Source organism: Drosophila erecta, unplaced genomic scaffold (assembly GCF_003286155.1).
Source record: "Drosophila erecta strain 14021-0224.00,06,07 unplaced genomic scaffold, DereRS2 tig00000126-arrow-pilon, whole genome shotgun sequence".
Lineage (NCBI taxonomy): Eukaryota > Metazoa > Arthropoda > Insecta > Diptera > Drosophilidae > Drosophila > Drosophila erecta.
The window spans coordinates 4,100,750-4,127,660 of NW_020825209.1; the positions used below are offsets into that span (position 1 = coordinate 4,100,750).

General features: G+C 41.8%; 2 protein-coding genes across 5 annotated transcripts in view; one reads left to right on the plus strand and one right to left on the minus strand.

Moving 5' to 3' along the window:
- LOC6549688 (neuroglian) overlaps positions 1 to 26,911 on the minus strand; it is a 35,060-nt gene that overhangs the window by 692 nt on the left and 7,457 nt on the right. Inside the window, exons 2-8 of one of the 4 annotated variants that reach the window (XM_026982442.1) lie at positions 19,300 to 19,590; positions 18,842 to 18,971; positions 3,671 to 6,484; positions 3,440 to 3,607; positions 2,996 to 3,373; positions 2,831 to 2,934; positions 1,005 to 1,329 (exon numbers count right to left, since the gene is read on the minus strand). In XM_026982442.1, the coding sequence (XP_026838243.1) occupies positions 1,277 to 1,329; positions 2,831 to 2,934; positions 2,996 to 3,373; positions 3,440 to 3,607; positions 3,671 to 6,484; positions 18,842 to 18,971; positions 19,300 to 19,372 (3,720 nt within the window). In that variant the 5' untranslated portion in view covers positions 19,373 to 19,590 and the 3' untranslated portion in view covers positions 1,005 to 1,276. Of the gene's footprint in view, positions 1 to 1,004; positions 1,330 to 2,830; positions 2,935 to 2,995; positions 3,374 to 3,439; positions 3,608 to 3,670; positions 6,485 to 18,841; positions 18,972 to 19,299; positions 19,768 to 26,911 lie in introns of those variants that run through there. The other 3 variants (XM_026982443.1, XM_015155347.2, XM_026982441.1) reach the window with 3 other exon arrangements.
- LOC6549672 (actin cytoskeleton-regulatory complex protein PAN1) lies at positions 22,819 to 26,637 on the plus strand. Its single transcript, XM_001977395.3, has 3 exons — positions 22,819 to 23,005; positions 23,183 to 26,470; positions 26,549 to 26,637. Exons 1-3 carry the CDS (start codon positions 22,819 to 22,821, stop codon positions 26,605 to 26,607), a joined length of 3,534 nt encoding a protein of 1,177 aa, XP_001977431.1. The 3' UTR covers positions 26,608 to 26,637.

Here is a 26,911-nt window from a genome sequence, read left to right on the forward strand (position 1 = left end):
GTTTCGGTAAAACAACAACTACTTGGTCAGGCAAACTACATATACAAATAACTTAGAAGATATAATAAATATACTTGAAAATATACTCAACTTTACCTTGCAAATGCGTCAGTTCAAAATGAAGATAAGCCAAAAAAGGAACTTAAATGAATTCGGTTTATCCAAATATCAATAACAAGCCTACTTTGGCATGCTTTGTTCTCTAATTTAAATTTAAAATATTTCCCAAGTCTACATAATTGTCGTTGTTTATAATTCGGTTTTCTTTATTTTATTTGTTTTCTTTCTAAATTAATATGAGAAAGTACATCAACATATGTAAAAAAATTATATTTTCATATAATTATGATGTTTTCTTCATTCATTCTTTAATATTAAATACACTGAAAAAATACACTTCATTTTTGTTGCTCTTCCCGGAAAACAAACAGGAGGCTATTCTAAAACATTGTTTGAAAGCAAAAAAAAAGTCAAAGTCATTACACAAACTAAAAAAATAAAATAATGAAATAAAAACAAAATACACACAATAGGCTTAAATAAAGTAGTAAACATGTATGCTAAAAGAGAGTTTCATTTCGATTTACGACCAATCTAAAACGGAGATTTGACATTCAAGTGCTGTTGCTTTATAAAAAAATTACTAAATTATAACTTATATACGCTTTATATTTATAAATATATATGCATTACAAGTAAAGAAGGGCGAGAGCGGGACAGAGATATACAGAGTACCGGGGACAGGTAGACATGTGCGCTATATAGAGATTTTATAAGCGAGCTTCATTATTTTTCTCAAACATAGTTTCTTAAATTTCTTAACAAAAAAATGACACGCATCCTTCCGATAACGTCCAGGAAAAGATATGTTATTTCATAATTCGGTTTGATTTGCATGCATTTTCTTTCGATAACTACTTCTTTCGATATGAAGACTTTTATTTTGATAATAGCCTTTTTGCTGCATTCTCGTTGTTGTTGTGGTTGTTGTTGCTGTTGTTCAAGTTGTTTGGCAGTATTGATTTGCATTCGTTTTTTTTTACACATTTTTAGATTTTAATAGTTATATATAAAACCTCTATTTTTATATATACTTTAAATTAGTCGTGGCGTTTGCACTTAGTCGAATAAAATGTAGGCTACTATTTCCATTCATGTTTCTTTTTCTGCTGTGATGGTGTTTGGTCTTGTTGGATTTTTGATTTTTTGGGGTTTAAGGGCTCGGTTTCGATATTCTTTTTGAGTTGCTGTTGCGGTGCGGTGCTTACTAATTAAATCATAGTCCTTTGCGTCCATATTGGCCAATAAAGGATCCATCTTCATTCATGCCTGGATATTGGTTGTCGTTGTCGATTTATTATAGATTGGAATTGTGTTTATTTTACGTGTTTAGGAAAAAGAAAAAACGATACAAATATAATATAAATAAAATATTGTGCAATTAAAAGTAATAAACAATATGGAACGTATAAACAAATAACACATAACAAGGAACACAAAATATGTAAGTTGCTTGAAATGATTTGATGATCGATTTCGACCGATATTTTCGATAGTCCACTGGTGAACAGCAAATGAATGAATATTCTCTTTGATGAGAATGGTTAGTATTAAAAGAGAACAAACAATAAATAAACTGGAAAGGAAGGCAACTTCGTGCAGAAATCAATGAATCAATCGGGGAAAGCAAAAGCGCAGGAACGGCTTTAAAAATGGCAAATGGCTCTCTTCGGTTGCCTGGAAGGAGTTCGGCAGAGCCTTGAACTTCATGCAGCGACTTGTAAGCGGCAGAAAAGAGAGGGAGCACGACACTTACAGCAGTAGTCAAATGTATAGCAGGGGTCAATATTTTTGGGGCACCATAATTATAAATGTATACAAATTATAATCTTTACTTCGTATTAGTATTTGTTCATGATAATATTTTTGTGTATGCTATCAAAGTGGCCACCACTGTATTTGGCACTAAGCTCTCTTTGAAGCGCAAATGAGCCGCAAGGGAAACAGGACAGGCAGCAGTACGAATGAAGAGAGCGAAAGAGAGACAGCTACCTGGCTGATTGGATAACAACAACAACTTTGAGTAGGAGAGCGAAAGGATCGCTCCCCCTTTTCACCACACATTCTCTTAGGCCTTGTGCTGCTCAGCATCCGCCACGCACAGTTCGTAGGAGGGAGGGGCGGCAGTGGGGTTGGTGGTGGAAGAGGGTGAGGCCGGGGAGAGCAATGTTGGTGGTTGTTGTTGTTGCTGCTGCTGTCGTTGTTGTTGTTGGGTGGATGTTGACGTTGGCAGCGACGTCGCCTTGCTGCGTGCTGCGGCAGCTGCGCGAGCAGCGGCTGTGGCCACAGCTGATCATCATAATCCAATGTTCATTTTCATATCCCCAAGCACAATCGTCATCAATGCGAAATTAAACCAAAAACAAATGTGGCAATGGAAATCAAGAGAGTGAAAAAACAACCAAAGAGACACAACAAAAATGTAATGAGGAGTTGGAGGTGGGGTGGTGTGCTAGATGTAACTCTAGAACGATAACCTTATCAAGTACTTTCATAGCGGTAATGCAGCGTTTTAACATATTAGTGTCGTAAAACATGCGTCTAATAATACCTATATGTTCTAAGTTAAGAAAACAAAAATCGATAAAAATTCTTTTAGATCTTAAGTGATATCTACTCTTGCTAAAAATAAAATCAAAAACTTTCGAACGCAGCATTACCGCTTACAAGGATAGTAGAAAACTCTATATGAGAAGCACTGGACACACTCGAATGATATATTCGTAAATGATGTAATATTTGATACATGACATGTAGAAAGGACTCTAACCTGTGTCGCCATCACCGTATTCGGCCATCGAATCGGTATCGCTTTCCACGCCGGGTTTGTTCGCTGAACTCACGGATTGGCGACCAGCGCTCTTGTTATCCAACCTATAATATTTCGATTTGTTATGCGATTTGCCATCGAATCAGACTATAATTTTGGACTTACGGTTGCGAGTACTCGTGGAAGCCACCCTCTTCGGGGTAATCCCGCCGACCGTTGGCCAGCTCCCGATCGTGGACATCGTACTTTCCGCCCCGATTGCGTCGGATAATGCAAATGATGATGAAGAGGATGATGATGAAGGCCAGGGCCAGCATCATGCCAATGAACCATCCGGCATTGGCCACCGTCTCGTTGGCCACCATTATTGGTCCCTCTACGGTGTTCGTGTCGATCTCCTGCGTGGCACTCTCCGTGTTGAAGTGGCCATCCACGGAGACCACGCGGAACTCGTAGGCGGTCTCCGGATCCAAGCCGCCGACCACCTGGTAGTCGGAGTTCTTTTCCTCATTTTCGCGTATCCATTGGGTTTCGCCCTTGATCCTGGAGACGGAAATAGATTTAATTATCACTTGCTGTCATTGGAATATATGTGTATTTCAATCTTACCTGTGCATCGTGAAGAAGTGAGTGCCCGGATGACCCTCGGTACTTGGCTGCCAGTTGATGCGGAACTTGGCTAGTCCATTATCGGATGGCAGTTGCTCCCAGGAAAAAGAGGGTGTGGCAGGGGCCACATTGACGGCATCCTTGAGCGTGGTCTTCTCGATATAGTGTCTAAAGAAAGCAGGACATACAATTAGTTACAGACATATTTACATATTGAATAAATGTACTTACTCAGATCCCTCGCCCATTTTCGTGGTGGCCGTGATGGAGATGCGGTACTTGGAGTTGGGCTTCAGGCCGGCCATCTTCATGCGTGTGACCCTGGGATCGGTGATGTGGGGATCGTATTCGCGTCGCTCGCCCACATAGCTCTCCTTAACCTCCTCGTAGTAGATCTTGTAGCCAGTGAGCTTGCCATTGGGATACAGCGGCTTCTTCCACTGGAGCATGAAGGCCGAGGAGCCCAGGGGATAGGCATCCAATCCCTGAACCGGCGATGGCACACCCTCGGGAGTATCGAAATCGATGACGGCACTGGGTGGGCCATTGAAACGTCCATTGTAGGCCAAAATGCGGGCAAAGTTCTTCGAGTCGGGCTTGAACTGGGTGACCAGAGCGTTGTGGGTATCACCTTTCACATGGATCTCTCGCAGACCCTCCTCGCCCTCGTTCTCCGTCCACGTTTGGATCTTGTAGCCCTTGAAGTGTCCCCGCACCGATTCCTCACTTACCGGCGTCCATGCCATATAGCCACTGGTCGAGGATGTGATCTGCCTCATCGTGAAGTTGGTGGGAGCGTCCAGGGGACGATCTTCGCCAGAGTAGCCAACCACCTCCTCGGCTGCCACATTGGACTCACCCCTATCGTTGATGGCCACCACCTTGATCAGGTATTTGACGAACGTCGGCTGATCGGCAATCACAATGTTATTCTGTCGCCAGTCGAATATGTTATTGTTTTCCCACGCAGCAGCAGGGATATCGCGTTTCCAGCTCACATAATAGTGGAAATTGGGGGCATTGTGCTCGATCTCTGGCATGGGAGTCCAGGAGATGACCAGGTTGTTGGGCTCAGTACCCTGGCCAACGACATTATCGGGATTCTTGAATGGCACATCCGGCTGGGTGGTGCAACTATCGCTGTGCGCCGACGGCGGCGAGGCTCCGATCTTGTTGAAGGCAATCACACGGAACGTGTAGTTCGCCCACGGTGACATCTGGACCACAAAGGAGGAGTCCGTGTTGGGCACCTTCTCATAGGCGGCATCCCAGGAGGCGGGCGTGAACGATGTATTGAACTGGATGGTATAGTGCAGGATGGGCGAACGATTGTCTCCCTGTTGCTCCCAGTGGATCTCGGCCTTGTCGGCCTGGCAGGTGATGCCCGTCAGTTTTGGGGCATTCGGCACATCCTGGACGATCAAATTCGCCCTGGCCGTGGCCTCATCCAATCGCGTCCTGGCCACGCACGTATACTCGCCAGAATCTAGCTCCATGGTCTTGGCAATCGTCAGGGAATTATCGTTGGCCTTCACGAATCTCGGCTGGGTCTCAAAGTCAATGGACTGGCCATCCTTCCACCAATCGATCTCAATCTCCAGCGTATCGTCGTGGGCCTCGTTACAGCGGAACGTGGCCGATTGTCCGGCGGCCACCTCGTAGTTCTGCGGCTCTTGGGTGATTCTGGTGTGTTCCTTGACCACCAGCGAGCCATCGGCTTGAATTTCGCCAAACTTATTCTGCGCATAGCACGTATATTTGCCGGCATCCGAGAATGTCACATCTTGGATCTCCAGATCGCCGTTCGCCTGGACATTGTAGCGACCTCCGGTCAGCCAATTGCTGGACCTCAGCCACTTAACCAGCGGCTTGGGGGATCCATTTACCCTGCACTTAATGGTCACATTCCGTCCATCCACAGTGGACACAGCAGCTGGAGCTTCAGCGATCGTTGGCGGCTCAGCCTGGACATTTAGGTAGACATCCTTATATACGTAACCCAGCGAATTGGTGGCGTTGCAACCGTAGTTACCAGTATCGCCCTTAACCAGATTGATGATGCGGATTGTGTTGTCCGTAACCGTTCGCCTGGGATTCGGAGTGCTCTGCTCAATGGGCTTACCATTGTGAATCCAACTGATCTTGGGCTCTGGTACACCAGCAGCGCGACACTCGAAGACCACTTCTTCGTCCTCGGCGGCGGTGGCGATTTCAGGTTCTTTGGTAAAGTACGGCACGGAGTTGACATTCAGGATGATGGAGAAGGACTGGGCATTGCCCACACCGTTGGATACGTCGCAGGTGTATGTGCCGGCATCATCGAAGTTTGTCTGCCGAATCACCAGTGATTTGCCATAGTGGCCTTGCGTTATTCGATCGCTCCACTGTATCCGCTGGCCATCCTTGCTCCACACGGTCTGCGGCAGCGGGGTTCCGCCGTAGATGCAAAACAGTTCCATTCGCTTGCCACGCAGCGCCAAGGATTGGCGACGGGACACATACTGACGCACGGGCGGATGCTTGTTCTGCGAGGCACTAACACCCATCTGCTTGACATCCAGGAGCACCTTATTGCCGATCTTGTACTCAGAGCGGAACACCGAGGTGGCCGAGCAGGCGTAGTAGAAATCGGAGCTGGCATCCTCACGTGTAACATTCGAGAACCAGAGATTGCCCTCGGGATCGAGGGTCATGCGAGAGTTGTTGATCGACTTGATGCTGCCATCAATGGACTCCTGGATCATCCAGTTGACCGTGGGACTGGGGAAGCCATCGGGTGCGGCACACTTCAGCATGAAGGGCTCACCCTCCACGGCCTCCAGAGTCTTGGCCGCCTCATCCTTGAAGGCGTTCAGCTCAGCCTTTCGCACATAAACCGAGTTCGAGGTGGCCGTTCCGAATTCGTTGGACGCGAAGCACTGGTAGTGGCCGCGATCCTCGTCCTTGGGAATGGTGATCACCAGGGTTCCACGACCTGGCTGTCGCAGCATGCGGTTGTCGTACGCCTGCCAGTCGAACTTCTTGCCGTTCTTGATCCAACTATATCTGTGGGTTTAAAAGAAACGGTGGGGTGTAAGTATATACTTATTTTTGAACAGTAAGGTGCCTTAACTTGTGGAAATAGTTGCCCAAAACAGCTAGAGCACTAACACATAATTATAATATACCTATAGAGTGGAATATAGTAGTCACTGCTACCATACCCGTTTAATGGTAATTAATGCAAAGATAATTGCATTTTATTTGTTATATATCTTGTTGCCTCAGTTCTTTCAGCACTGGCCAGTTACACTATCTAATCCCTATAATTGTTCATTTCGACATGAATTTGGCCGTAGTTTTCCGCATTTCCTCACTTGACAATCGACTCATTAAGATCGTGACTCTCTAACAAGTTAATTTCCACATTTAATTTGGCTTAATCAACATTTGTCCAGGCGGCGAGCTAAGATGAAAATTAAGACATTTTTTATGCACAAATTATGGCAACTTGCTTAATTTCCAATTGCGAAAATGTTGATTGAAGTGTGCGTGGGGATGACGAGGGGTTTTTTTTTTCTTGTTTCTGGTCTCAAGTAATTGCAATTAAGCGGCAAAAAGGAAGTCAATGAGTTGAGCCCAGTTTTTGCTCGTATTATTTGTGTATCATCTTGTATCTTTCTTTTTTCGTTTGCGGATCTTCTTGTAACTGTAACTGTGCAAATTAGAGATATAGATACAGTACTAACTATACTGTCTTAGGGGAATTACAATTGGCGGAAAATAAATAGCACTTGGGCCTTTTAATCTTGATCTAAATAATCCAAACCTTGTGGAAAACCCATTTGTAATTAATAGCTTAACGCTTATAGAAACTTTATATGAATGTAAAGTTGCCTTGCTTCTAATTGAAAAACATAAAACTTTTTAGTCTTGTTTTATCCCACTATTATTTTCACCGCAATTGTAAATAGTTGTAGACTTTATATATATGTATATGAAACTGAAAAGCTCGAGTCAATTATGTGAACGAGCCGCGCTGCTTGAGCTTGTTAAGCATTTTTTTTTATTTATATCTTTTATTTCCTTTTTTGTTTGCTTTTTTTGTTTGTCATACTTGAGTTGGCTTTTTTCAGCTCTTTTCATCTGGGATCTTTTTGGGCTCGGTCTTGACGGCGGGTCATGCAATAGGTCAATCATTTGAATTGTTTTTAAGTGTTGTAAGTTGAACTGTGAAGAGAACTCTTGGGCATTTGGAGTGGCGGGGGGGATCGGTCAGTTTGTTGAACTGCAGTCATCCAAGTGACTCAACTGATTTCATGGGTTGTGCTGGTATGCAGATTAAAAAAGTTACAACTTAATTGGTGTCGTACTGCAATTAGATATTCTAGTTCTATAGTTCTAGTGCTATATTTTGTAATTCACTTACTGCTGAGTATATCATTTTAAAATGTTAATTGAATTTAGACCCAAGTGTTAATTTGTGTCAATGAAAAGTGCATTTGCCGCCGTGGGTCAAAAAGTCAACCAGTGAGACAGCGAAATACCAGGATATTGCCACCAGGCCACGTGGATCAAAGTAAAAACTTAACCCCCTGGTGGTAAAAACAGCCTGAAAACCGTTGGCAATGACACCCTAAGCGAAGTTCACCCCTATAAACTGCGAGCACTAAACCAAACTATGCACCCAAACAAGCTGGTCGGCGGGTCAATAAATTGTTGGCCAAGTGGCGGGACAGGCAGCAAAGGATATCCCCAGGATGCCAGGATGGTGGAAGAAGGGCAGTCAAGCGGTAAAGCACGACGTCTGTCGCCATCGCTCGACACCATCAAAACTTTGGCTATACCGTTCGTTCTGCCAGCGAGGCGGTCACCTGAAACGGTTGCCAAAGACGACAGCTAAATGGCCAGACAACAGCTGCTTGGCCACGCCCCCTCAACGCCCACACAGTCACGCCTACCCCGGCAGGAATTCGCCCATTTGCAAGTTGAACGATTTGTACATTTATTCTAATGACTGCTTTTCTAGAGGGTATCATACACCGAAGAGGGCGTGCTCAATACTTGCAAAACTGCGAGCCAAGTAAAGGAGCATAACGCTGAAACACAAAGTAAAACAACCTTTAAATACTTTTAATGTCTAAAAATTACCATAAACCCAGGGTATTTGGAGCTGCTTTATGTGCTGTGTGTCTGCCTTTTGACTTGGCATTTTTTAAGCAGCTGCTGGTAAGTAGAGAGCTCCTTCGTGTTACTTCTTTTCCTAGCTCGACACCACTTAACCCCAAAGTGCACTGCTAGTTTTCGGGTTGACTTGGCTTCACTTAACTTGCCCGCCCCCTTTTCGCCAGTGCAAACCAACGAACTCAACCCCTCGAGCAGATTTTCCTTTAGCTGGCTTTGCATTTGCCTTTGCCAGCCTTTCTAGCGATAGAAATCTGTACGGAAAATGCGCCAAGAAGTGCCAGGATATGGCTGCTGATGACTCATCAGCCCGGCTAAAACACACAAACAAACACACAGACACACACACAAGCTGCTTTGCATAAATGTGGATGAGGGTGTGTGTGAGTTGTGGGGGTTTGGCGGTTGAGCTCCATTTGTGCATTGCTTTTTGGGGTTGCAAAATAACAAAATGCCGTAGCATACTTTTTTGCGCGCTCACTGACAAAAAAGGGAAGTGGACACAGTAAGGGCAGATATACACACATAACCCAGTTATATACGTACATAAGCCTAGATACATTTCCAAGCAGACATACAAATACAAGCATTTAACTAGGAACTTGGGAATAAAAAGCGATAAATAACTATGTTTGACTATGTAAAATAAATATGTATATAATTTAAAATAAATCCCATCTCTTTGGGCGCTTGCATGCCCTAAGCCCTATTATGGTGACCGCAATTGTGGCTCTGCCATGGCTAGAAGTAAAAGCAAAGGAGCCAGGCCAAAACCGCTTTTAGCCGAAGGGAAATTTGCTCTCAGAGAGGGGAAACCAGTGGCAAAGGGGAGCAGGGAGGTGGAAAAGTGGTGAGACGGCGAGACAGTGGACAGAGTGGCGGGGGGTAGGGGTCTCAGACCAAAGTTAAACAAAAGCAGCAAAATGTGTATTAGGTCTAAGAAAGCCGCATCCTGCACTCAGCCGCAAATAATTATACCCTGAGCAACAGGTGGAAGTGGAGGCCTTTTTTATTAGCCATCGAAAAGTATTGATCTAACAATATAATAAGTATTGATCTCACACTGGAAATATTTTATTAGGATATCAATTTCTTGCTTAATACGCACTTTTTGGTATATATCATTTGTATTTGATATTTGCAGTAATACTACAATTACAATTAGATGTTTACACCTACATACAACTGCTGACTTTATTTTAATTTATACAATTTTATGACTCTCCCTAGAACATTTAAACTAATTAGCTCGTTTCTTGCATTTCATTACCCAAATTAGTCACGTTTTCCACATTCCCGTGAGACTTAAGGGTACATTGCCACTTGGCTCGGACTTCTTTCCGAATTAATTCCGTGAATTTTGTCGGCGTCCAAATGGCAAAAAACCTTTAAATGGCCTGCGGGTCTATTTGCTGTATTTTATTTTTTAGAGGGTGTGGAAATCGAGAAACTGCCGACGAGGGTTGGCCAACAGTCCATTTTGAGCTTGGGCTGCTGGAAAACAGCAGAAAGCTTTTTCGACTAATACCAAATCGGGAAATCCAGCTGAAGAGGAAATGGAATTGAAATTCGCAAGAAACTATACGTGTTTGCCTCATCTTCGTCAGTTTTGTTGACATTTTGTGCATGTGAAACGAGCAATGACACCAAAAAGCACTACAGTGGAACTTCAACGACTTGAACAAACAACTCTGCTTGTTATGAATTACTTTCAAAGGAAACTGACATATTGTGGAGCATTGCCTCTATTTCGTAATAAAAAAGGCGGGACACCGGACAGCGGAAGTGGGGAAAGCGGAAGCGTCTCCAAGGTATCAACATACTATAACAACAATACGAAACACGAAAATAGGACATTGGACAGCCCGAATGCAGAGGGAGAAAAAGCGCTCATTAATGGCCGACAAACATGCAAACAACAATGTTTTTTATAGTTCAATGGAAGGCCCGAAAAAGGAGCAGCAGGAAAATGCAGAAGGGAAAGGGGGGCCGCTGGAGCAGGTGACACCCGACCTGTGTGACCTGTGACCCCTGGCATGGCAACAGTTGCTGGATGGCCCCAAAAGTGCGAGCGAGTACGAATATTAGGTGTGACAACAACCCGAGGGAGCACAAAACAAAAGGAAAGAAGAAAACAAATGGTAACACTACTAACTGGAAAATCTCATGGGTCCTGTCCCCACCCTCACCTGTCCAGCTTAATAAAGTTAACTAAATCATTCCGCCTTTGTGTGGCAAATTGGGTAATTCCACGAAAAAATTGTATACACAACTAATTTGGCATGTTTTCGTAAGTAAGCAGGCTAAGTAGAACAGTCATACCCATTATGGGTTCAAAAAACGCGAATTCTTTAGCATCATTTTGGCACTTCTCTTGTAATACTGCTGCCGAAAACAAACTTAAGTAGAGCATACAAATAAGTTTCATACATTTTGCAATCTTGTAAGCGCAAACTTTTCGTGCTTTTCTTGTGCTTTCTGATCGGGCCGAGTAAAACAACATAAGAAACAATTGACATTGTCGTGCCCTTCTGTTGGTTGCCCAATCTGTTCGTCCATCTGACGAAAATGACATCAAGTGAAATAAAGTAAAATTACAACAGACACGCAGTAGCATTGAAGATGAATGTTGGAGCATTTGGGGAACCGTCTGAATCACCGGAACATTTGGGCAATCATCAAGTCTCCGACTCCAAGTCGGACGAAATTAGCTTGTGGCGATCGGTAGTAATTTTCAATTTCAATTCTGTTTTCTTTCATCGAGGTTGCTCAAGTTCAAGTGGTCTCCCCATATATACCTATGTGCATATATATGGAAATGGCTCCCTCGCATTTATCCAATGGCTTTTGATTTGACTCATCATATCAACGATGTCAAATGTCAGTTATGTATGTGTCTTTCAGTGCGTTTTCAATTGCAATTACAGCACATTAAGGGCTCGAAGAGTGGATAGATGTGCAGAGAGAGAAATTATTAATGATTATTAATGGAGTGCAACCTTCAATAGTTGTGAATTTCGGGATGTGAGTGGTAAATGTTAAAATACGCACACATACCAAAAATCGGAAACTTATTTAAAGTTATTTATGTATATAATGATTTTTTTCGCTGAGTGAATGGGGCAACTCCTATTCTATTGATTTGCGAAGCGCAGGAGAGAAGCGAATGGAGGCAAAAACCAGATAGAAAAGGATTAGACGGGAGCAACAAACGCTTTTAGCTAAAACAAACAGCGAAGCAGTTGCCACGTGCCTGTTTCAGAAAGAGGGGTTTCTAAAAGGGGGGAGATGGCTTGATGGCCAGAACTGGGGGAATGGGAATGGAAACGGGGCAGGACGATGACTCATCCAGCCAGGCATAACTCCGCTGACTGAATTGAATGAGAACGCAGCCACCTAAGGGGCAATGTAAAGGGGAATGGCGGCACACCGAAGTTTCTACTTAACATCTGACATGAAAAACAACACGAGACTCAGTACTCCGGGTACTGTGGAATACAAATACTAGATGCAATTATAAATATAACCTAAATCAAATGTTTTCTTTTACATTTTAGAATGCTTTCCTACTACAAGTTGAAATGATTTTATATACATCAGCTGCAAGTGACATCCCAAAAATATTTATTCCACTGTGCAAGGAGAATGGAAAAGGGAAATCCCCTTGAAGGGTTGCACCCGCATTCCAATACACATACACACACCCACACCCACACACTTGAATCGAATGAATGGAGCTCCTTTCTCCTGAAGTTGAACTTTTTTTCCGCTTTATGTTGCAACAGGATGCCGCAGCATCATGTAAGGGAATGGGTTTGAGTAGACGTCTAACGACTTGCAAATATTGTCTGTGTGTTGTACATATTTAAAAAGCCGTTTTTGGTTTTACGAGCTATAAAAGATGATGACGATACATGCGGATTGTGTGGGAATTTAGGAAAAGGCTTTGGAGTTTGGACTTTAGGGAGCAGTTGTCCCAGTGGCAAGTTGAATGAGCAGAGCTTTTTGGCATTGCTGTTGAGGGAAAATGCTTAAACAATGCTGCAAATACGTATATACGTACGATAATTTGAATATTAAACCAAATAATCCTCTTGGTGATTAAATTGCACCCAATAATGCCTCAATTTATTGCCCATTTGTGTAGCATATGTGTGTGCATGTTGGCCAGTTAACTACCATATTAGCCCCCCAATTTCGATAGCAACAACGTTTTCCGCCCAAAGGGGCATCCCCCAAATTTACTCTTGCCATCTCTCTTGCACATAAATCGATGGCGAAGGAAATATACACAGAGAGATTGCGGTTGAGAAAACGGATGTTTGTAGTCGTAAATGGCCAACTCCTGTGAATCCACAGTATAAAATAACTTTGATAAACGTTCATTTGCATCGAACAAAAGGCAAATAATCTAAATTACAAATAAAATGTAATGTGTTACATTCATTTTTTCCAGTGTGCCATTTGTTTAGATATCGTTTGAGACATTGCTTCTGTTTCTAGCTGCCCAATCAATAAACGTAAACATTTGGTGAGTTGAACGGCAGGAATTCCTGTGCAAAAAGAAAACAAAAACGGGCAGAGTAGATGGGCCCAAGAAGACACCTGTGAACACACCTGGACCGGAAGTGGCGAGGTCTAAAAATATGTTGATATCATTTTTGGGTTTCCATATATTTAAATTCTGAACGTTATGCAACGTCATTAAAGTCACGAGAGCGAGAGCGAGAGAAAGAAACTCATAAAGCACTCATTCCGTTGGTAATTGTTATGTGCGTAATGTTTCTTGTCCCCCCATCTTGGGCTCTACTGTACAATATAAAACCATAAAAGGGTTAAAGAGTGCTCGAGCCACCGTTAGAAGAAGTCGTCGGCAAAAGAAGAAAGGTCGTCGAGAAGTACGGAGGGGAAATCGGGCAATTATGATCATGAATGCACTACGCAACGTGAGAAAACTTTGGGAAACGCTACAGAACAAAGTTCTCAACTTTTTCTGTTTTGTTTGGGTTTGTGGATTTTGAGCACAGGTTCGTTTTACCAGACTTTAATCTTGGGCCAGAGATCTGAGTGCAAGCTTTTATGATTCATTTCATCGTGAGGGGAATTTCAACTACAGAATAATGTCGAAATGGAGCAGAACCCGAGATCTGCTCGGTTATTTAAGTAGATAAGTACCGTCATGTATGACAGATTGATGTTAAAGTTTAATTGCAGCAACTCAAACGTTCTTCATGGTTTCATGTCTTCACTTTTGTAATACAATTAAGAGCTTCAAGAGGATTTAATAATCAATCTTCTAAGTACAGCACTTATTACCCCCAAACAATGAGTCATATTGGGTTCGGTAAATAAATAATATCTCCATTTACTTTCCACCCTCCCGAGCAATACAAATGATATAGGAAGCCATACTCTATTTGCTCGTTACGTCTTATTCCTTCCGCTGTCGCAGTTCATCGATTTTCTTCAATTCGGCTGCATTAAATATGCTAAGATTCCCTTCGATTCCAACACCCTTCTTCGCTTTCCACGATTATTCCTTAATTCATCATATGCGCAATAGCCAAAAAAAATGAAAAGAACGAGCCGAAGAAGCCCAATAAATGACAAAATGGCAAGTCGAGACAACAACAATGGAACGTGTCGTCATCAGTTGACTCCCACCGCCCACTACAACCTTTCACCCCTCTTCCAGTTTTCGCCCTTTGCCCAAAAAGTTTGATTGATACGCATGAATCATGCTTTCGAAGAGAGCAAAAGGGAAGTACAGTCGAACTTGGCTATGTTAAGCCGCTGATTTTCAGAGCATGAGCAGTGTGACCATGCTTTTAAAAAATTCATGGCAACATAATTCGATATAAGAATTGCTCCTAAGAATATAATTTGCGTTTCTCTTAAGTAGGTTTCACCGTACTCGATCTTTCACCACGTCATTTGATGACTCCATCACTTTTGGGGTTGCAATTTCCGGATTTTAATCGGACTACTTAAGAACTAAATTGTTCAGTTGCAGTTTTTCCCTTTATTCTGTTTGCCTTTTCCCTTGATTTTGTTTTTCTTTTTTTTTGGGGGTGGTAGAGGCAAAGCTGGCGCCAAACTGACGAGACAAAATCATTAGGAAAACATGAAGCTAAAATAACAAAATTAACGAGGGGAGTTGGGAAATGAGAGGGTGACCCAAGTGGAGGAATGAAGGAAAATAACATTCAAGGACATGAACTAGTAGCGACAGCTTTGAAGGACTTTGTGCAACGTGGTGTGAAAAATCAATGAGCCCTCAACTCCACTCATTCTTCTTATTTTTATCTCTGTTTATCTTCCAGCAGCTACAACACTGCGTATGTGGAATATATTCTGGGTTACAAGGATAAGGGATAATATTCTAATTAAGGCTTTGTTAAACTGGGAATAACAATGGTTTAAATACAAATTATTTATTTTATTAAATTTCCATATCACATGATGCAATTGAACAGCTTTGCTTCAGTTTTGTGGCATTTTTCAAAGCATCAAACAAAAGAGAAGCGAAGTGTTTGTCTGCTTTAGAGGTAATATGACTGTCATGGCTCCCACACATGCATAAACATAAAGAAAAAACTGACAAAACTAGTTTTTCTTCAAAGTTTAAGCAAACGACTTTTGAAAACCAAACAGCCTAAGTTTTTTCTCCTTTTTTCCTATACTGGTAAGCCTAAAACCTTACAAATTCAAGGGCAGTTTAAAGAATACTTAATACTTTTTAAATGTTTAAAGTGGTGACAAAAGGGAATTGAGACGTTTAAATAACTGAGCTTAAACCCGTTTCAATTGAACTGCTTAACCCCAGACTGCCCCAAAAACAAGAAGAAAATGCGAGGCACAAACAATATGTAAATAGTTTCATTTGAAAGACTGAAGAAAGACAAAGAAAAAGGGAAAGTAATACGCGGATATAATCGTACATATATTTCCCTAAGGGGAAACTTTGTAACACTAATGAATTGATAAATGAATGAAAAACACGTTTCTTGATTTCAGTTTTTTGGTTTTCATTTCGAATAGATTATTCATCTTTCTATGTGTCAGTCAGTTGGTTCTGTTTTCTGCCCAATGAGAAAATGTGTCTGCAACATATATTTAATACAATCAATTGAAATATTCCTAGTAAATTCTGACTCATTTGAATAAAGTATTAGGATGGCAGCTAAAATATAAAAATAAAATTCAGTTAAAGATAAGCATTGAAGGGGAAAAATTAAACAAAGTATTTATTGAACACTTTCTAAATATAAACGTGCATAAAAACTATTACTCTGTCTTTAATTATTTGGAGTTTTGTCACTTGTTACTTTAATTATTGAATCATTAAATTATTGTAATACCTATAAATAGCTGCATTATGCATTTGATGCTGCAACAACAACCACATTTTCACAGCAGCAAAGTAGCGACAGAAAATGCGACATCAGACATCGGGCAATGACAACAATAAAAGTATGTCATGCTGAATCACGGAGGCGTATAGATAGATATAGATGTGGATATATAGATAGAATGCACCACACAAAAAAAGTATGCACCCAGATACGAAAAAAGTAATAGAAAATCGGGCGCACGCCTGATGTAATGCAAACGCAGAAAAATGTCTAATGTGAATATAATTTATGCGGCCTGAATTTGGATTTAATACACTGTAAATAAACAAAACGATTGAACCAAAAAAAGAAATGTAAATAAAAAGTTCTCTCGAACATCACTTTTATATCTATTCAAATGTCTAGGGATATCTTTATGAAGATAACAATCAAATACTCTAATTTGCAAATCCCAAGTGTGCACACTTTTTCTCAGTGCATTGAAACCAACACAAACCAGCGAGCATAACAAAATTATTATGAATTAAAAGTAGAATGAAAAAATACTAGTAATTTTTGCTTATTACATGCCTAAGATAAAATATAAAAATTGGACAGCAATTTCCGTTTTATGCCCACGCTGTTTGCATTGTAATAAATATCTTTCGTAATTACAAAATTACCATAGACTTTCGAGTTATGAAATCGAAATCTTTGTGGCATATTTAAATATGTAGATTGTATGTGCAGGCTACGACTGATGAAATCAAATAGTTAGTTTTTTTCCAATTAACAATTTGATTGCTAAGCATTATAACTACCGTAGTAACAATTGTCGCTTGTAGATGGCGGCTGAAATGGAAATCTGTGGGACACTAACAAATTCTCATAAAATTTTATGAAAAAACTGTTAAATATTGTCCGGTAAAATTACGTAATGCTTGGCCGGCACAGTTGAGTAAATTTCTTCTTTTTTTTCCTCTATAGTTTGTTTCCATTTCGTTTTGGTTAATATTCTCAACGTGCTTGACCATCCGGTCAAACAGGTTTTCTGTGATATTACCGCTTTTTGACTCTGATATTTTTTTATTTTCTAACACTGTACCTGAACCACTTGCTGTGACAGAGCGAGATAGTGATGTACATATGTATGTGTATATGTAAGGGAAGAGAGCGAGAGGGGAAGAGGGAGGGACGGGGAAGAGGGAAAGCGCACACATTTCCCACTATTAACCCATTTTAGTTTCGTACGTGTAAAAATAAACAACACAATTTTCCCATTCCTTCTGCTTCTTCTTGATTTTTCTTTTTTATTCTTAGTATTCTCGCACATTTCTCACGTTCTGCACTGGTGTGTGTGTGTGTTTTTGCATCTGTGGGTGTGTGTGGCTGGCATTCGGCCATCTGTTGCTATTCTGCCAACGTCGACTGCGCTGCTACTGCGCTGCTTGCACTTGTTGCCAATTTTTTGTGTTACAATACAGTAAACATCAACTAATGAGTTACTATATCAGTAAATTTATAATACATCAAAATATCTCTGTATATTTGTGATTATATTTTAAAAACCATTTGTTGAATTGTTGGATTTTCCACACAGAAGCATTTAATTATAGTCAATGGCCTCTATATATAATATAATGCGATAAGCATGTGCACAGCTTTCTAAAAAAACGCCTGTGACTGTTCTATGGCTGGTTATGGTTTATATAAATTAATTACGGCAAATGAAGTGCACATTTGCCAACAAGAGGATGTTCTTTTCATTTTGGATTGTCGAAATGCAAATGAGGAACAAACTATTTTACACCACAATCCTATTTTACAGCCACTATGGAATTTCTCGATGGCATGCTGCTTGTCTTTTCCACCAACGCAGTTCGCGGGCAATGAGGTCATGCCATCATCATGGTAGTCATCATCATCAGCCACTTTTTGCCCTTTGTCCACAAAAATGCTAACTTCTAATTCCACATTTTCAAGGGAATGACTCAATTCCACTGCAATGGTCACCAAGTACATGCTCTACTAGAAAAGCAATGTGATCCAATCCAAGCTGAATATGAATAAAACAACCGAAACGAAACGTGTTTAGGGAACAGGTTCAAATTGTATTTATGGAGCAGGTCTATGTGTATTACTCAGAGTAACAAAAATCACTTCACTTCCCCAACGAAAATAACAAGTAAAATGAGAGGGGAGCCAAATTAAACTTCTAAACACATTTAGAAACATGTATTTTCGGACATTTCGGTGACAAAAATAGCGCAACCACAAGAACAAAGCCGTATGTTTGATATACGGAGTATTTAATACCCTATAAAATGCGATGTGAGCAGATGATTTTAGATTTCAGTGTTATTTGGTGATTTCATTTATGCAACTTAACAGCCATAATAAAACAAATCTATTAAAACTTTAGCTAAATCATAACCCAGCAGTATAACATAAACTATGTTTTATTTTCCATGTTTATGCGAGTTTCCATCAATTAGTTTCGGTCTTTTGGACATCAAAACTGTTTTTTAGGGCAAACTATATCAAGTTGCCTGAAAATGTGCTTCCTGCTGTTTCTCAAATGAGTTAAAAATACTCGTGACGACGCGAAATATTTCGTAAAAAACAACTCGTCTAGAAAAACAAGGCTGAAATAAATAAACAAAAATGCGATTTCTTACACGCACTCTTTGAATATAGGAAACTTTGTAGACGCGACTGCTTAAATTTGATTTATGTGAATTAAAATAGAGGGCAGGCTACCTAAATATATAGACAAACGGGCAGATATTTTAAAGATATCTAATAGAACTATACGAGCTAATTCCACAAGATCTCTGCTCTTTTCCCTTTGGAACCCTGCTGAGCGTTTCATTTTGAGGATATATCAGATCTTCAGTTGACTTACTCTGGTTCGGGTTGTCCATCGGCTTCGCACTCGATTATGAATGGATTGTCACTTTCCTTATTCTGTTGCGCTACTTTGAAGAGCAGTTCTCCGGGTGTCGGTTGTTTGGTGATTCTCGGTGGGCGATTGCCTGGAAGAATTCGGGGGAGGGAAGATCGATGAGCATTGGGTTCCAGCTTACTAATTGATCGCATAAATTGAAGATTTCCCCCATTGAATGCTTTGGGTATTTATAGCACTGACTAATTTTTGGGACACGCTTGGGGAATACGAGGCATTAGGTTTTGGTATAAATCTCAAGTGATCTGTGATCTACATTTAAAAGCAATTCTATAAATTGCACTAAATACACATATATTTGATGCCCAAGTGAGTTATCAATTACTAATACTCGTATAGATGGAATTTTTTCTAAATATAAGTGCTTTTAAATATATATACTGGTTTGTATAGCTTACCTTTGCTTTCTGCACTGCCCGCACACAAAAGAGCCACTAGTAACGCGGCCAGTATCGTTGACTGCCGCCACATTTTGGTCGTTTGGCTCTCCGCTCGCCCCTCGAGTGTGTGTCGTTTTGTTTTAAACTTTTATTGGTTTTTTGGTTTCTTTTTTCTATTATTAATTTGGCTTGGAATGTGTGTGTCTGCTGCTGTTGATTCTGTTTATTCCTCGCTTGCCTCTTAAATATCAAACAATTTTCACACTAATGAAAATTGCATGCGAGCCGAGCTTCTATCACTTTCTGCTGCTGCATTGCAAAAATGAGATTATGAGAACGCTGATAATGGTGTCTAGAACTTTACACTTTTCAATTGCAAAAATTGCGAAAATCGCGACGCTACGCGACGAGTGTGTGGGTGCGACGAGATGGCGTTACCAAGTGGGTGGTTTTGGGCGCTATACGCTCATATAGCACGTCTCATGTCTGCAAAGAAAGTGGAAAGAGTGGAAAAAGAGCCGTGAGTAATGCGATTATTTAACTTGATTTCAACGAGAAAAGTGTTCGCCCAATGACTACCAGATGTCTCATCAGAAACTCAACTTTGTTCGCGCGAATTTCCCCAACTAATGTTATACGCTCACTTCCAAGAGTACGGAATTCTTAAAGATAACAACTTATACGAAAAAATTTGATATTTTATACTTTTTAAAACCTGTTTTGAGCAGCTAATTACTAATGCTAACGATCCCTATCACTTTTTGACGGATTTAGGGAAATTAATTTTTCGGTCAATTTTTTTTTTTTTTAAGGGGTAACATCACAAAAATTTGCAAAAAATTTAAAAAAATTAGCCTTCCTATTTTTGAACGCAGTTCAATTGGAAATTTAATTACGAGCTCGACGAGGTATAACATTCCGTATTCAGACAATTATTTTAAAAGTTATGGCAAAAAAACTGATTATTTTACGACCGAAATTCGATAAAATGGATTTTGGCAAAAATGGAAATATATTAAATGGGCATTTTAATCATAACTTGGTCAAAAATGATCGTAAAGATGAAAGAATAACTGTTTTGAGCAGCTAATTACCAATACTAACGATCCCTATCAATTTTTGACGGATTTAGGAAAATTAATTTTTTGGTAAATTTCTGCATTTTTTTAAGGGGTAACATCATAAAAATTTGAAAAAAATGGCGAAAAATTAGCCTTCCTATTTTTGAACGCAGTTCAATTGGAAATTAAATTACGAGCCCGACAAGGTATAACATTCCGTATTCAGACAATTATTTTTAAAGTTATGGCAAAAAAACTGATTATTTTACAACCGAAATTCGATAAAATGGATTTTGGCAAAAATGGAAATATATTAAATGGGCATTTTAATCATAACTTGGTCAAAAATGATCGTAAAGATGAAAGAATAACTGTTTTGAGCAGCTAATTACCAATACTAACGATCCCTATCAATTTTTGACGGATTTAGGAAAATTAATTTTTTGGTAAATTTCTGCATTTTTTTTAAGGGGTAACATCATAAAAATTTGAAAAAAATGGCGAAAAATTAGCCTTCCTATTTTTGAACGCAGTTCAATTGGAAATTAAATTACGAGCTCGACAAGGTATAACATTCCGTATTCAGACAATTATTTTTAAAGTTATGGCAAAAAAACTGATTATTTTACGACCGAAATTCGATAAAATGGATTTTGGCAAAAATGGAAATATATTAAATGGGCATTTTAATCATAACTTGGTCAAAAATGATCGTAAAGATGAAAGAATAACTGTTTTGAGCAGCTAATTACCAATACTAACGATCCCTATCAATTTTTGACGGATTTAGGAAAATTAATTTTTTGGTAAATTTCTGCATTTTTTTTAAGGGGTAACATCATAAAAATTTGAAAAAAATGGCGAAAAATTAGCCTTCCTATTTTTGAACGCAGTTCAATTGGAAATTAAATTACGAGCTCGACAAGGTATAACATTCCGTATTCAGACAATTATTTTTAAAGTTATGGCAAAAAAACTGATTATTTTACGACCGAAATTCGATAAAATGGATTTTGGCAAAAATGGAAATATATTAAATGGGCATTTTAATCATAACTTGGTCAAAAATTATCGTAAAGATCAAAGAATAACTGTTTTGAGCAGCTAATTACCAATACTAACGATCCCTATCAATTTTTGACGGATTTAGGAAAATTAATTTTTTGGTAAATTTCTGCATTTTTCATAAAAATTTGAAAAAAATGGCGAAAAATTAGCCTTCCTATTTTTGAACGCAGTTCAATTGGAAATTTAATTACGAGCTCAACGAGGTATAACATTCCATATTTAGATTATTATTTTTGAAGTTGTAGCCAAAAAACAGATTATTTTATGACCAAAATTCAAAAAATTGATTTTGGCAAAAATTCAAATATTTTTGATGGGCATTTTAATCATAACTTCACTAAAAATAATCATAGAGATGAAAGAATAACTAACGTATTTTTTGAAAAGTACTATATAAAAATAATATATATTGGCAAAGATGATTTGCATTTATGGTTGTAACGCCTTTTGATTTTGACCATGGAGACCCCACAACTTCGATATCAAAAGCTTTTTTTCTTTTCGAATCATTAACCGCACAAAAGCAAACAAAAAGCTAAAATATAACACAATGAAGAAAAACAGTGACGAAAAACAAACGCAGACGAAACGAGAATCGATTATTGCGAATTTATTACTTTCGCGGCAAAATTTGCCTTGGGACAGTGAAAACAAACGCGGAGGAAGTGGCCAAGAGAACTGTGACAATTGGTAAATGAAGTGCAACCGCGAACCAGAAAACCAGACGCACAACCGTCAATGAATCAATATGTATATATGTATGTACATATATTTGCATAGCTATGGACACATTGGGGGCTATGCGAGGTAACGTCATAGACCTGGTTAGAAAATGTGCCAGGGCAGTTAGCATAAAAATAGTTCAAACGGAGATGGAAAACAAGTTAAAACGACAGTGTAAGTCGTAAGCGAAATACCCATTAATTCCAATAACGCATTGCAAAGTACAAGTACATTTAAGTATGACCAATCAAAGACTATTTCCAAAATGAAATTAGGTGAAAAACATATGCTGCACAATGATTACATCTCTATCTAATCTATCTAACTGTGGTTTTCAATCCTTGTGGGGTTTTTATTGGCACGATTTTGGTTTCATGTGAAACACCCAAAAGATACCCCCTATTTTGACCAAAACAAAGGGTTGGAAAATCCCCCGTGTGCTAATTGAATTAGCGATTTTCCATTGACAGGTGCCAGTGCCGCAGCCATAGTTCGTATTTTTCTGCACTATTCTCCGCCGGAGCCTCTTCAAACAGACTAAAATGCTGAACTGCATCGGACGTCCCACGAATTCCGTTCAGTTTCTGTTGCTGTTTCAGTTTCCGTATCGGTTTTGGTTTAGGTCCCCAAGCGCGTTGCTGATCTAGTGCTTAGTGAATAGTGGATATATCGTGGATGTGGTGCAATGAGCCACCAGCAGCAGCAGTTCCAACACTATCATCATCATCACATCCATCAGGTGCAATCGGAATCGCAGTTGGAGCCACGCAGCTCCGATTTGGAGGCAAATCGCAGTAGGAATACGGATCGCATTGGATCCTCTATGGATTTTCGAAATCTATGCCAACGCATCGATGTGGACAGTTTGAAAGGTGAGTGTAGGACGGTTTTGAGGAATTCCTCATTTATACATCAAGGTCCCTGTGGAAAAATCAATACAAGGTACCACTTGATCAAGTTTGTTAATTATGATACAAACTCCTCAACATAATCTAGATTCCTTATCTTTATATAATGGCATTGATTTCCTTGTATTTGGTTTTCCATAGCCAAATTGCCCCAACTGAAGTTGCCCAAATCGCTGCCCAAGTTGCGTGGTCGCAAGATATTTCGCAGCTCCAAGAGCGGATCAAATGCAGCTGGAGGAACAGCAGGTGGATCCTCGAAAGATGGCGCAGGAGCTACCGCACCGCAGCAATCGCACCTCCAGTTGGCAGCCCAATCACAGCAGTTCATCAATAGAACGCCCCAGAGAATCTCTACCATCAGTTCGCTGATGTACGAGGGTGAGCAGGAGGAGATCCGGGCCAATCTGGGACGATCACAGCCGGGAACGTACCGAAGTGCTGGTAGTCTGGATGACGATTACTATGCGCCTGGCAGCGGGGAAAGAGCTTCGCGACCCATTAGTCCGATTAAAATTCCAGTTGTTGCGGATGACAGCTCGCCCAGTGGGAATGCACACACCACGTTGACCCAACGCCTGCAGAGGGGCTACAAGAGTCTCAGCGAGCTGAGGATCAAGCACATCTTTGCCAAGCAAACGACGGTGCGAAGGGACAACATCGAAGTGGATCGCTACGTGGAGCAGTACGAGCGGGAATTGAAATCAGAGAAGCTGGCCAGGGAGCGCAGGGATCGCGAGATAGCCGAGAACTATGACATCAAGATCAAAACATTGGCGGGCACTCGACAAAACACTTTCGACGACGACTATGTGGAGCACGAGCAATTCGAGAGGGGCAAGATGAGCCACGAAACGGATGAGAGCGGCATGGAGGCCACACCACCATTACCAAGTCGCCGAAAACCCGGTATAGCTGCCACCAGGTTCGCCAAGGTCAGGAAGCCACCACTGGATATGGAGGAGCAGCAGCAGGCAGCCGGCTATGGGGAGGCGGTGGACGAGTCTCCGCGAGCTAATCCAACTCCACCACGTCCCAGTAGCTATAAGCAATTGCTCAACAAGCTGCCCCATCTACCCAGTCTGCCCAATCTTCCCCAATTTTCCAAGAGCAAAGAGGAGGCTACAAAAACTGGGGAAAATACTGACGAAAACAATGACAGCAGCAAGCTGAGCATAAGGCAGAACATCAAGAGACTCAGAAAGTCCATCAAGCGACCGAGCAAGATTAAGCCCAAGGCCGCAGCTCCAGATTCAGACGAAGAGGATCAGGGGGAGGAGGCAGCGCCGGAGGGTCAAAAAACGAAGGATGCACCTGCCAGAAGCTCCACTGCAAACCTGAGGGCTCGTCTCAGTCGTTTTGCATCCACGGAGCAACTGCAGCAGCGCTGGCGTAAAAGCTTCAAGGGTGCCAAGGAAACCAACGAGTTGGAAACCAAACCGGAAGGTAGTGCTACTGGTGCTGCAGCTGCTGGTGCATCGGGAGTTCTGGGCGGGCTGCTCGTGGGAAGCCAGCTGGAAAAGACCCTGGCCAAACTGAACGAGAAGGTGCACCAGCTCAAGTTTTTTCAGCGTAACGCCAGCAATGAAAACGCGACAACGTCCCAGCAACCGAAGCCCAATACAGTGGGTCACGAACCGATCGAAATCGATGATGACGAGCTGGAGGCCACCTACCATCGCAGCGATAGCCTCGAGGATGAGAAAGGGAACAACGATGACAGCGGCGAGGATATATCCGCTGAGGAGGCTTTTGGCCAGATCCAGGAGGAGGACGAGGAGGATCACAGCCCGGATCAGGCGAAGCGGGGCCACTCAGCCGTATCGGGAGTTGCGACCACCCACGCTGCTCGCCAGATGGCGAAGCTGGCTGAGATTCAGGCAGCGTCGAAGAGCGGAGCGGCTGCCTGGAGCAGCGAATCGCTGGAGGAGATCGCCGACGAGGACTACCCCAGGGTTCTCATCCATCAGGAGCATTCCGATGCCTACGAATCCACGCTGATCATAGCGGTGGCATCGAAGGGAAGCTCGGTGTCCCCGGTCATCCGTAGTTCCGGACTCAAAAGTTCCCCAGCAGCAGGACCGAAAACATCGCCCCATCCGGAGATCAGAATTTCAGCCTCTGGACCACAAAGCCTGTCCTACTCTCCGGGCAACTCCAGTGGCGTGCCTGTGACCAAGAGATCTCCATCGCCGGAATTCAAAACTCCTGCTGGGGGCTCCAAGATACCGCCAACTGAGACCAGTGTTTGGTTGCCCAACGAACAGATCATCGCCGGCTTTAAGGAGCAAGCATCCTGGCCAGCTCCGGCTTTGTACAAGCCCAAGAGCATCGATATATTCGAAGCGTCGACCGGAGGATCAGCTGCCTTTGCCGATTTCGATGAGGCCCTGCGAAATGCACCCGTTTTGAGGATCAGTGCTGGGAGCAGCATTGATACCAGTGGCGAGGAGGCGGACGACAGTAGTTCCCGGGTCACAAGGATACGAGTGCAGAGTCCACAGATCGGGAACAGTAGGGAGAGCCTGATGGCGCAGGAGGAGGAGGACGAAGAGGCGGAGAGGGATTCGGAGGAGGAGCCGACGGAGGACTTGAGAGATTCCTCGGAGCGTCCGCCATCGGAATCGCCGCCACCGCCGCCACTTCCACAGCGACGTCCGCCACCAAAACGCCCTGCCACGCCTCCCATTTACGATGCTGTGCCACCGCCGCTGCCCGTCAGCAAACCACCGCCGCCTCCGCTGACCGAAACCATTCCATCGGTGGCACCACTTCCCTCCCCGGCTCCCGTCAGTCGGTGCATCCCCCAGAGAAGTGCCTCCATGTCCAGACCGGCCAAGCCGCTGGTCAAAACCAGTTCCCTGCGCCTCACCTACAACGAACAAGTGCGACCTGGCGATGTGGGCAAGGTCAATAAGCTGATATCCCGCTTCGAGGGCGGCAGACCACGACTTTGCCCCCGCCGAATGCACAGCGAGGAGTACGAGCGTAGTGCCCAGGCCGAGGATGAGGAGCCAGAGATGGAGCAAATCCTGGAGCTGCAGATAACCGAAAGACGAGTCGTCGACTCGGTGACACCCACGAATCGAGCTGTGGTTATACCCCAAATAACTGTCAATAACAACAATGAGCCGCAATCGAATCAATCCGACCAGCAGGAGATCGCCGACAGTAGGAAGAGGAAGTCCATGGAACTGGCTCTGGATCGACAGAATTCCAATTGCAGCAGATCCGAGTACGGTTCGCCACTATCCTTCCCCAGCAGCCGGCGCAGCTCCACGCCCACCAACCTCAACGCCAACACGAATCCCAATCCGAATCCCAGTAGCAATCCCAACCAGAATCCCACGCAAATCCTGCAGCATCAACGACGTAGCCGACGATCCATGACCCGCGATGATGACAACTTCTATAGCTTCGATAGCGACGAAGGTGAGTTAGATATATCTCGCAGATATTTCCCCATAAATTAGTTGAATGAAGTTTTGTAATTTCACTCATCCTTTTCAGAGAACAGCTACTACTCCATAAGTCCCTCGGGCAGCAGTCGCTATGTGGTGGAGATCTGAGCAATTAGGATTATGTATAGAGGTTAAGGATCAACGTGTATTAATTCAAAACCAATTCTAAATAATTGTAATGTTAATTTATTTTTTTTTGTTAGTTTTCAAAAACGTAGTTTCAGTAACCGAATTGTTTTTTTAATGCCCAAATATAAGTTTTCGAAAACTACGTTACTATGCTATCAATATTTATTCCAGACAACTTAAACATTTTTTTGTTCTAGCTTAAGCTTTTATTTAATAGAAAGTACAACTTGTATAACTTTAAAGAAAATAAACAAGCGACATAAGTATCGTGCAGAAAAACAGA